At 42.4% G+C, this 12,547-nt stretch overlaps 1 protein-coding gene across 7 annotated transcripts in view; it reads left to right on the top strand.

Annotated features, from left to right (window-relative positions):
* Positions 1-6,176, top strand: part of PPARG (peroxisome proliferator activated receptor gamma) — a 130,956-nt gene extending 124,780 nt beyond the window's left edge. For all 7 annotated transcript variants that reach the window (XM_072785088.1, XM_072785092.1, XM_072785089.1 and 4 more), the window contains one exon: positions 5,726-6,176. In XM_072785088.1, the coding sequence (XP_072641189.1) occupies positions 5,726-5,973 (248 nt within the window). In that variant the 3' untranslated portion in view covers positions 5,974-6,176. The remainder of the gene's footprint in view (positions 1-5,725) is intronic.
* The last annotated feature ends 6,371 nt before the right edge of the window (positions 6,177-12,547 follow it).

Here is a 12,547-nt window from a genome sequence, read left to right as displayed (position 1 = left end):
AGAATCTTCTTCAGCTCTCACTCTACATAATGGAGCCAGATCTGGATACGATGGGAGTTTTGTAGGTTTGCTCATAATCAGCAGCCCTCCATAATCAGTTCCAGCACTGTGTGAGCGGGGACCGGAAAGGTTGCTTTCCCAATTCTTTGCAGCCTGGGAGTAAGGAACCAGTAATTGACTCCAGCTTCCTTGAGTGTTGTGTCCTGGAGTATGTGAGTCAACACTCACTTTCCCAGAAGGGCCTTCTAGGCAACCTAGGCCAATAAATGGGGTCCTTTGACCCTGACCCAATTCCAGACTTCAACTCTGACCCTCAGCCAGGTGCAGGAAGAAGATCTCTGTCAGGCCTTCTGAAAACAGTATCTTAGCAGGTACTGGGGAGTGGAGAGGGAAGGTCAAGGACCCAGGATGGCTCCAGGTGCTGGCAGAGACCTGCACATTTGTGATGTCCAGCTTAGCTCAGCAAGTATTTGACTGTGTGTGCAAGGAAAGTGGAAGGAAAAAGAGGAGAGGGCACAGGGAAGGCCTTAGAGCAGGGTAGAAGGTGGGGAGCAGCCCTGGCAAATACCTTTTGCCTTCGATTCTAGAGATTGCTTTAAGACCAAGGGAAGCTATTTAGTTTTTTAAAGAAGAGAAGCCAAGTGTTTTAAATTTAAAGTGTAAGCCTGTTAATGTACTTTTCTAATTAAGTTTTGAGTGTATTTCCCCAGTTTAATTATGTGAATTATGTATTTACAGACTAGAAAATTGAGGCTTGGTGGCCTTGATCAGTTTGCCCAGGGTCACAGAGCTGGTTAAAGTACACTACTTTTTACACTCAACTGCACTCGATTTTGCCTTGATGGAGGCTCAGTAAAGGGGACAGAGACAGATCTGTAAATGATCTAACTTGTCACTGGAGAAAATATAAATCAGTGGCCACAAAATTTCAGCCATTCAGCCAAACTTCATCTGTCACATAATAAAAAAAATAATAACTTGCCAAAGAGGGATTTGAAAATCCAAACCAGATCCTTTTCCACTCCTAGAGGAGCCAGTTCCATTACACTGCACCCAAGCCAAGTGTTTCCAGCAAGCCTGATCAGCTGCATTTTAGGGTTTGGTTGTTTGAGCTGTCATGATAAATGAAACCTACTAGATTAATGTAATCTCTGCAGAAGTTCTGACTGATGCTGCCCAAGAGGAAGGAAGAAGGAGATAGCATTCTAAGGAGCCAGTGTCCCAGTGAGCAGAGGTTCTACACAGGGTGTGGGGTCCCAGCCCATGAAGGAGCCACATTCAACACCCGCCTTCCCACAAAATGCTGCCATTTCAGATGCACATGCATTTGCATAGCTACAGAGGGCTATTGAAATCTGGAATATTCATCAGGGAGAGAGGATCAGCAATCATTAAACCGAAGGCACCAGTCCAGGATTTGTCAGGGGCTAAAGCATCAGGGTTTTCATGATTGCATGGCAATTGTGAGAAAGGCGCAGGTCCTCCAGGGGCACAATTCTCTAGGCCAGGACTGCATCATTTGTTTCTTTCTTAGAATCTGAGATTTTTGCAAACCTAAATGCTGGGTGGGGTGGGGGGTGGTGAGGGGAGAGAGGAAGTATACTTATTCCAATCAATGGAATAAGTAGAAGTTAGAAAACAGAAATCAACTCAAAGTTTCCTTCGTAATTAAAGAGGAGAAAGGGAGAGAATGAAAAGAAACTTAATTTAAAAGAATGTCTAGAGTTCTGAAAATCCCACTCTGAGTCCCTGCTACCATTTCTCTCCTGTACCTCACCTCAGTGGATAAAGGTTCCTAGAGTTTATTAGAAACAAGAAAACACTGTTTGGGACACCTGGGTGGCTCAGTGGTTTAGTGCCTGCCTTCAGCCCAGGGCGTGATCCTGGAGTCCCGGGATCGAGTCCCATGTCGGGCTCCTTGCATGGAGCCTGCTTCTCCCTCTGCCTGTGTCTCTGTGTCTCTCATGAATAAATAAATAAAAATCTTTAAAAAAAAAAAAAAAGAAGAGAAGAGAAGAGAGAAAAGAAAAGAAAAGAAAAGAAAAGAAAAGAAAAGAAAAAAAAGAAAAGAAAAGAAAAGACTGTTTATGGGAGCCTTCTTCATTGCATTGTTCACCAACCAGGAGAATTGTACTTTTCAATCCAGGACTCTTAGCCAGAACAACCTTCTTGCTCATTAACTCAGCCAACTGAGTACTTCCTGTGTTTCCACCAGAGGCTCAGAGATTATCAAGACATAGTGTCTGCCCTCTGATACCTCATGACCTCGTAGGGAACATAAAGAAGAAAACCAGTACTTATGGTTTGATTTATAAATACAATATAGTTATAATACAGTGTTTGAAATTAAACAGACTTAGATTCAAATTTCAGTTCTGCCATTTACTAGGAAGTAGCAAATCTTGGGCAAGATTTAACACCTTTCTCTAAATCTTTGTTTTTCCCTCTATAGAACACTGGCCTTCTGGAGTTTTTGTGAAAATCAAATGATCTATTATGTATAAAGCCCTTAGCTCATTCTTTGGAAAATGATAACCATTCAATAAATGTAATCTACTAGTATGATGGAGATTGAAGTGTTTATAGGGTACAATGGGTCCAGAGAAAGGGGGTTGGAAGAATAGGGGAGAGGAAGAGATAATGTCAAGGAGGGTTTCCAAAACATAGTGACACAGGCTATATTTTGAGGAACAGGTTGAAGTCAGTAAGATGGGTAAAGGGAAAGGAAGGCTGTTTCATGAGAGAAGGACAGAATCTGTATAAGCACAGTCGTGACAGAAAATAGGATTTTTGATGGACTTAGTTTGGTAATAGCCTAATATGGCTAGAAAGAAGGATGGTTTCAGAAAATGAGACTACAGGCTGAAAGGTATTATAAAGGTAAGTAGGGCCTCCTGGCTGGTTCAGTTGGTAGAACTTGCACCTCTTGATCTTGGGGTCATGAGTTGATACCCCAGATTGAGTGTACAGATTACTTAAAAAACGTTAAAAAAAAGTTTTTTTTAGGGGTGCACCTGGGTGGCTCAGTTAAGCATCTGCCTTCAGCTCAATCATGATGCCAGGATCCTGGGATTGAGCCCCATGTGGCTCCCTGCTCAGTGGGGAGCCTGCTATTCCCTCTCCCTCTGCTTTTCCCCCTGCATGTGCTCAGTCTCTCTGTCTCTCTCTCTGTCAAATAAATAAATAAATTTTAAAACGTTTTTTAAATAAATAAAAGGTAAGTAAAAGCTCTTTACAATGCTTTAGAAAGAAGGGGAAGAGATAAAATTAGAAAACAAGGGTGAATAGCCTTCAAGATCTGAAATTTGGAATCAGCACAAGGTATCAGGTGCTATTACCTGATGTCCTGAATGGCGTACAAAAACTCTGCACCCCCTCTCATGAGCTTTAGTAAGAAAACCCTATATCCTAACCACAGTGCAACAGGCCTGAGAAATTACAAAATAAAACTTAGAAGTTAGAAAACAAAAACAAACACCCACATTTTCCACTTGGAAATTTCAAAGCATGCTTCTATATAACTCTTAGATTAAAAATGAAATCAAAATAGTAAGACTATTTAGGAAAGAGCTATGAGCATACTATTTACCCAAGCCTATGGGATGAAACCAAAGTGGTACTCAGAGGAAATTTTAGAGTTTTAAATGCATCTATCAGAAAACAAGAAATACTAAAACTAAATGAATTAAGCATTCCACTCAAGAAGCCAGAAAAAGAGGGAAAAATAAACCTAAAGAAAGTTAAAAGAAAAAATTAAATTGAAAACAAGATAGAATTTTTAAAAGAGTTGATGAATAAAACCAAAAGCTGTGTTTCTTTAAAAAGAAAAAGAAGCCTTTAGCAAATCAGATTTTTATTTTTATTTTATTTTATTTTATATAAAGATTTTACTTATTTATTCATGAGAGATAGAGAGGCAGACATAGGCAGAGGTAGAAGCAGGCTCCCTGCAGGGAGCCCAATGTGGGACCTGATCCCAGAACTCTGAGATCACGCCCTGAGCCAAAGGCAGACGCCCAACCACCTGAGCCACCCAGGCATCCCGCATATCAGATTTTTAAATGAGAGAATATACAAAATAAAAAGCATTCAGTTATAAATAAAAATAAGAAATTTCAAATTCTAAAAATATTATGTATAATTCTATTCCAATATGAATTACAAAATTTTACTTTTAATAAAGAGTAAATGGTCTTTACTAAATCTTGATTAAGCTCTTTACTAAAGAGACTAAAAGCTGTAGAAGAAAAATTAAAGGTAGACCAAGATTTACCATCAGGCTCAGGTGGTTCTGCCAGTGAATTCCAAGAAGCCAGTAAGGAATAGACCCTTACTACATAGAAATAGAAGGAAAATTTCTCAACTCAGTCTAGAAAGCTAGTTAACATATCGAAACAGACAAAGGATGGCACAAAAAAAGACAACTCTGGGCCAATCTCACAAATTTTTAAACCCTAAGGAAAATAGGAGCAAATAAGTACAGCAATATAAGGAAATCTCTTAATATAATTTACTAGATTAAGATAAATCCATTCAGTTATCTCTTTAGAAAGCAAAAGTTTAAAGCATTTGATGAAATGTCACAGCATTCCTGAATAAAACAAATTAAAAACTTTATAACTCTTGAAAAGCCAGGAGTAAAACATATCCACTATAATCTCTGGTAAACATCATACTTGTGGTAAGCCAGTAGAAGCATTTTCTTCATGGTTAGGAGTGAAACAAGAATACCTCCTCTCCTACCGCTACTATTATTTAATACCATACTAGAGGTATTAGCCAATACACTGTGGCTAGAAAAAGAAATGAGAAGTGTAAACACTGGGAAAGAAGAAATAAATGAAGTTATCAGTATTTGCAGATATAATAGTCTAGCCAAAATAGAAAAATAAATCCCCGATAACTGTTAGAATTGACAAGAGTCTAGGAAATTGGAATATATTCAGTATACTAAAATCAGTACATTTTTTGTAAGCACCAGCAGGGATAGATTAGAAAAGATCCTGAATCCTATAGAATCCTATAAAGCAAAAAAATAAAGGACACTGTAAAGTATTTAGGGTTTCATCTAACAGGATCTTCATGAAGAAAAACATAAAAAGTTTAAAGGTGTCATTTAAGTCCACTATTTAAAAATTCAAATAAGGAAAGTTTAAAGAAGAAAGTGAAAATTCCCTCACCGCTTGGAAGAAACCTCTGTTAAAATCGAGGGCTCTATCCTTCCAAACTTATTTAAAACGATGGCTTGTCTCATTGAAAACATATATGGCATATTAAGGAAAAAAGAAGACAAAGCTGATTTTAAAAGTGTACCTACAGCTGTGGTGAGCAAGTAAGTAGAGATTTAGAAAATACAGACTCATCAGGAAGGGACAGAAGTTAAAAATGAGATTTCCGAGCAAGTAGAAACCTACTAGCGGACGAGTCCACAGTCAGGGGAGGATTGCATTGCCATTGTGTGTGTCAACTGAGCAGGCAATAGATTATGCCCCAGCCAGGAAACGATGCCCCCCGGAAGTTCTGCTGGTCTTGGTTTCAACCTGTACCCCCATATGCAGTTCTTGCCCATGGTCTACTTACCCTCTCTCCCCACCGTATTTTAGAACCAGAGCAAAACAAGCCAATAAAAAGACAGGTTAGAGTAGCTTGGCTGAAAATGCCTCAGATGTAGGACCAGAGAATTCTGTAACTGAACCTCCTGTTCTTCTCCCCCTCCCGCCCCCAGACCGCCCAGGTTTGCTGAATGTGAAGCCCATTGAGGACATACAGGACAACCTGCTACAAGCCTTGGAGCTCCAGCTCAAGCTGAACCACCCCGAGTCCTCTCAGCTCTTTGCCAAGCTGCTCCAGAAAATGACAGACCTCAGACAAATTGTAACAGAACATGTGCAGCTATTGCAAGTCATAAAGAAAACAGAGACAGACATGAGTCTTCACCCACTCCTACAAGAAATATACAAGGACTTGTATTAGCAGAGAAGTCCAAATTCACTGACAACGTTTTCCTTCTTCCGATTGCACTATTTTGAGGGGAAATCTGACACCTAAAAAATTTACTGTGAAAAAGCATTTTAAAAAGAAAAGGTTTTAGAATAAATAGATCTATTTTATGCATATTGTTTATAAAAATACATTTACAATTTACTTTTAATATTAAAAATTACCATATTATGAAATTGCTGGTTGTGTTTGAAGACTGAGTCTTTATGTGTCCTCTACCCTCCTCACACCGCCAGGCTTATTTCCTTTTATTCCCTCCCTCCCTCCCTCCCTCCCTCCCTCCCTCCCTTCCTTCCTTCCTTCCTTCCTTCCTTCCTTCCTTCCTTCCTTCTTTTTTTAAGATATATTTATTTTAGAGAGAAAGAGCATGGGTAGGGGCAGAGGAAGAGGGAGAGAAGCAGACTCCCCGCTGAGCACAGAGCCTGATGTGAGGTTCCATCTTGTAACCATGAGATCATCATCTGAGATGAAATCAAGAGTTGGGCTCTCAACCAACTGAGGCACCCCATCTTCTTTCTTACACATTTTTAAAAATTTGAATGGAACTGCTGCTCAACTTTCATTCTCAGTAAATTAATTTTTCACTCAATTTACAACTTCTCTGAACTCTCCATCTGCCTTAAACAACCACAACTAAGAAAAGAAGGAAAACATCAGGACCAAAAACCTTTGAGAGCATGTGTTTCTTACCCTAGATGTGCAAGTCTGGGGCATAGCCTTATACCTACCAAGAATCCTGTCATCTTCCACAAACCCCCATCAAGATTTCCACTCAACATGAGCAACCTACTGACAGGGTGCCAAGGGATACACCATACACCCAGTGGCAAGCACCAACTGCTAGAAGCTGTGGGTAACAGAAGTGTTTGAAGATTTGGCACCTGCCAAAAAGAAGTTATAGTTAAATTGAGGAGAAAAGATTCCTCTTTCTTAAAAACAGATTATAATAGTATAATCATGTGCCCAATAAATGGCTCACACTCCATAAGTAGTGTAAGAGTTCAAAGGAAGTAAGGATTGATGAAGATTGGATTAGTTGAGTGTGACTCTAAATTCATTGAAGTGGGCCTGAGAGAATGTGCTGGATTTGGGATAGGTAGATAGTAGGAGAAAAGACATTCCAGGAAAGCAAAACAGAACACCAACAAGAGAAACCAAAAACCAAACATGAATGAGGGAGAAGAGCCACATTCTGATTCTGATGGACATGGATGAGTTTTGCTATCATTACTCCTATAATCCTCCTTGGGACCCCGTTGCCCAGAGATCTTTTGCTTTTCTAACCTCAAAGGCTAATTATCTGTATCATTTAGGTGATGGCATGCCTCCCCAGCATGCAGACGGTATGTTGACTAAAAGGGCCTTCCTTCTTGGCACGTGAATAGATTCACTGATCAGAACCACCAGTTCACTAGTGTTGCCTATCCGTGAACTCATGATACTATGACTTCGAAGGGTACTTTACAAACAAACTCTCCTGCAGTCTTTCTCCTCCAGGATGGTTATGTCCACTGACCAAAATTATTTCCCTGGTACTCCTCCCTTAGTTTATCTTTCTTTATAATAACGCACTGATACTGGGGCATTTGGGTGGCTCAGTGGTTGAGCGTCTGCCTTTGGCTCGGGTCATGGTCCCAGGGTCCTAGAATCGAGTTCCGCGGGGAGCCTGCTTCTCCCTCTGCCTATGTCTCTGCCTTTCTCTCTCTCTCTCTCTCTCTCTCTCTCTCTCTCTCACTCATGAATAAATAAAACCTTTAAAAATAAATAAGGCACTGATACTTAGAAGAACATAACTTCACATTTGAGGCTTTCAGGCCAAAACATCAGGAAAGACCTTTTCATCCTTCACCTAAAAATAAACATCTCCAAAGAGTCTGTTACAGAAGCGAGTCCTGACCACAACCCTAAAAATGTAAGATCCCTAACCCTTGAAGAGCCACGACTTCCCAGCTCAAAACTTTAGTAGCGGCAACCACAGCTTTTTGGGACCAGCGACTGAAGTCCTTGTCAAAGTGTTAACAGAACACCAGGAGGGAGAGTGACAAACTCGGTCCATCACATGGCAATTTTTCCCTTGATGCCAAACATCAGGATATCCTGAAACATCCCCATGACTGACTAGAGGCTCACCACTGTTCCATGTGGAGAGTTTATCATCCAGGAGATCTTGAAGGAAAAAAAGAAAAGAAAGAACGTGTGTGAGCAGTAGACGAGGTGAGGATTCCACCTCAGAGGAGATCCCTTGTTTACAAGATTTCTCAAACAAAAAGTCTTTCAGCACGCTGCTGCTGCGCTCTGCTCCCACCAGCGTCCAAACCCTCCCCACATTCTCCGCGCTGTGGCTGCCAACGCAGGACGAGGGAGCCCTTCTCCGCTCTTTGGCACCGATGGTTAGCATTGAATAGCTTTTAAACCCTGGCAGCTCGCAAGTTCCCATCTCTCCGACTTCTTCCCTGTGGTTTGGACTGTCATTTGTTAAATACTTTACAACACATCTTATACAGCCTCCAAAGCTCCTGCTCCTCTCTCTGGTCTCCCTTCCCCCGCAGGATGATTCACAAGTTCATCAACAAATGTATCATCGGTTATTCATAGTGCTTTCTCCGGACATAAACACACTTAGGGATTTGTGTTAATAAAAATAGGAAGAAAAGTAACTTTGGTCAAGAGTCCAAAAAGAGAGAGGGGGGTGATTCAGGGCTCCTGTGAGAGCCCTACCCCTAGCACTGCCCTTGACTCTGGCCTGGCTCCTCACCCCCACCCCAAGCCCACCCCCATCTGCAGCTCCCCGCTGTCCATGGAGCACATATCTGCACACCCCGTTGTTCTGTAGCTACCATCAAAAACTGGGCAGATTTGAGTATCTGGCTTCTTTTTAAAAATTTGGGTGAGGAACAAGAGGAGGGGGTCTGCAGTAAGAACTCACAGAATTGGGATGCACTAGCCAGTGCCACTACTGCAAATTCTGGAACCCAGGAGGATGGCCACATCTGTGCCACTGAAGAAAGAAGGGAGGAGGGGGAACTAGGCTTCTGTGGTAGGCCTACTTGGTTGCTACTGGATTCCAGTGACTTTCCTCATCTCCCTAGAGGCTAACGAAGGCAAACCCTTATTATGGGCAGGCCCTACTCGCTGGATATCCACTACTAACTGTGTGGTGCTGATATAGCGGGCCAAGGGTGAGAAAGAGTTGGAAATTGGCCCCTAGATACTATTCCCTTCAAAATACCCACTGGGGAGCAGGGGTGGAGGCTTCTAAAGAAAGCCAACTTCAGTCCTAAATCCCAAAAGAACCAAAGTGTGTTGCCAGCAGGATCATCCCCCATTGCTTCTCTTCCCTCTTTCCCACCCACTCGCTGGAACAGTTTGGGGCTGTGAGACAGACCAAGATGCCTGTTCCTCACTAGGTAGCCGCCTCCCTATTTGTCTCTGTCCTCTCCACATCCTGGTTCCCAGCCCTGGCTGCTGTTGTCTCTATTCACATTATTAGCACTGTTATTATCTGCGTATCAGTCCTCACCAGGCGATTGTATATGGAAGGCCAACCATTTTAATGCTTATTGAAATGAACTAAAATAGCAGTGTCTTTAGCACTGAGACTGTCAGATGTCATCTCATCCCACCTCATTTGTGAACATGTATTCAGCTCATGCTCCAGACCCCATGCCACCATATGAGGAGGAGGGGAACTAGGCCCTGCCCTCAAGGGGCTCATAGTCTGTTGATGAAGTCAGATGCATTATTAAGCTCAGCCAAAGTGATGAATCGCCTAGAGGTGTGAAAAAGAATTCATGGGGGATGTGGGTAGACTCAGAAGAGTAAAAGCACATCATGTGTTCAGAAAGCAGCAAGAAGTTAGATATGCCTACCATAGCCGAGGTGGTGAGAAGTGAATGTGGCCAGGTCAGCGTCAGATTTTAACAAGGGAGCTACCTTGGACTGTATTTGTAAGCAACTGGGATCCAGTGGATAGTGCCAGGTGGAAGAGGGACATGATCAAGTTTGCATGTTGGGAAGTCAGCTCTCTAAAAGGTCAGATCCCCTCTGCAATGCTTCTAACAGCTGTCTAACCCCTGAACAACTACCTTACGAGTTGGGAGGCTCTCTCCCTTCCAAGCCCCTTGATGATTTCCATCTGCTGCCCCTGGGGTCACACATACCACATGCTTGTTCCTGCACCCTAGAGGTTCCGACTCCCCTCGTCCTCTTCAATCTTTTGGCTCCATCTCAAGGTCCCCAGCTCCCTCCCTCCTTGCTGTCCATTTCCTAATGCTCCTAGGAGCTGGGGCCTCACATCCCCCTCACCCACAATGTTCCTCTGCTTTGATGGCAAAGTCACCGCTACCCCCATGTAACAAAACTTTCAGGCCCTACACTCATTTCCAGGCCAGCCCTGCATTTGTCATAGAATTCTAGAAAATTCAAGCTCAAAGGAGCTAAGCCATTCAAATGACAGATGAGAACCTTGAGAATCAAAGAAGTTAAGTGATAAGCCCAAGACCCTAGGAGTCTACTAGGATTAATTTATTCAAAGGTGTTATATTTCATACATACTCTTATCAACCCTGACATGGCCACTAGTGGGATCAGCAGGTTAACATGAGAATCTCGAAGTGCATGACGAACTTGGAGCTAGTGTGAGTCTCTGCACTGTGGAACAAGGAAAAAGAATGGGGCAAAGTTCTTAGAGGGATTATTGTAATGATCAAAAGATTATTATGTGAGTCATTCAGTATGTGTCTGGCACATAGTATGTGACACTGTTATGGAAGACAATATCTCAATTTGGACTTTAGAGATGCCTGGGTTTGAATTAAATTCCTAACCCTACCACTACTTGCCCTATAACCATATGACTTTTGGCCACTCTCTGAACCTCTTTAGTTCTTAATTACCCTCATCTGTAAAATGGAACAATAATACCCATCTTACAGGTAATTGTGAGGATTAAATGTAATAGGGCCTATAAAACACTTCACACAGCTCCTTGGCACCTCTTAACCAGTCAGTCTGTGTTGGCTACAGATAACGTCGTGGCCACTGTTATTATTAAAGTGTCCTTCACTCAAGAAGGCATCCTGGCCTCATAGAACAGGCTCTTCCTGTTCAAGTATTCCGCGCCTTCCCTGAATAGACGGGAAACCAGGTAAAGGGATTGGATTTCAACATTTGGCAGTACAATAAAAAATACATTCTCTCAAAAGCATTTTGCTTCCAGTCCATAAGCACTAGGAGAAAATAATTATATGAAAGACAACTGCCATGTTCTGATTTAGAAAAAAAAAAAAAAATGCCAGGATGAGGCTAAGAAAACATTTCTCCAAAGTAGTGGGACTTTTCTCTTGTGACTTATGGTCCTAATTTTAGACTAATATTACATAGTTTGCATCTCCGGAGGGGTTATAAAGAATAAGAAAATTGCTAATTTGGGTCTGTAGGGAGTGGGTTGGGATATTTCCATCCCCTCTAGAGTTTTGTAAATATGTTCCAGGCCAGAAGTTCCCAGGAGAATAGCATTCCTGGGATCTATTTAGTGCCATGGGCTGTGCTCAAGGAGGATCCAAGTGGCTTTCTGCAAGAGTTGGAAAACTGTGATCCTGTGGCCACTTTTACATAATCCTAGAGGCTGTGGCGTGTAGAATAGAGTATCCACTGTCAGCTCGAGGCTTGGCTCTGCTACTTTCTAGGTGTGTGGCCCTGAGCAAGTCACACTTCCCCTCTGGGGACAAAGAACCTGGCCTAGAGAAAGAAATCCTTCAGCAAATGACATCTGATTCATTCATCATGAATGAAGGAACGGGTCTCAGTTTCCCTCTCTGTAAAATGGGAATAACTGCACCCACCCTGCATGTCTTACAAAATATCACATGAAGCAAGCAGGGCAGGCTGGGTCACCGCTATTCTTAGACAAGAAAGAGAGCCCCAGTTGAGGTACAGGAGCTAGCCCAAGCTTACACAAATAAAAGGTAGAGGCAAAGCTAAGCCTAGATCTCAGGCCTGCTGAGGCCCACCTTATTTATTTATTTATTTATTTATTTATTTATTTATTTATTTATTTAATTTATTTATTTATTTATTTATTTATTTATTTATTTATTTATTTAAAGATTTTATTTATTTATTCATGAGAGGCAGAGACACAGGCAGAGGGAGACGGGGAGTCCCACGGGGAGCCTGATGTGGGACTCAATCCCAGGACCCTGGCATCATGACCTGAGTGGAAGGCAGGTGCTCAACCACTGAGGAGGCACCCAGGTGCCCCGAGGCCCACCCTATTTAGGGTTGTTTTCTACTACCCGCTGGGTGCAAAGACAGTGTTGCTGGTTGGCAGAGCTGCAGCTGATGGCATACAAGACTTCAGTTGGAATTTTGGCTCTGCCCCATACTAGCTGTGCAACCTTGGGCAGGCCCCTTCCGACTCCGGGCCTCAGCTTCTTCCTCTAGTCTGTGATGGTCCTGCCTTGTAGGGTCGCTGTGAGGACCAGAGGTAGGTCCTGGAGCCCCTTGCAGCATCTGCTGGGCCCTCGCTCGGGCCTGGGGATGTTGG

Source organism: Canis lupus, chromosome 19 (assembly GCF_048164855.1).
Source record: "Canis lupus baileyi chromosome 19, mCanLup2.hap1, whole genome shotgun sequence".
NCBI lineage: Eukaryota > Metazoa > Chordata > Mammalia > Carnivora > Canidae > Canis > Canis lupus.
Note: the sequence above shows the minus strand (reverse complement) of the source record. Positions and strands in the feature narration are given on the sequence as shown.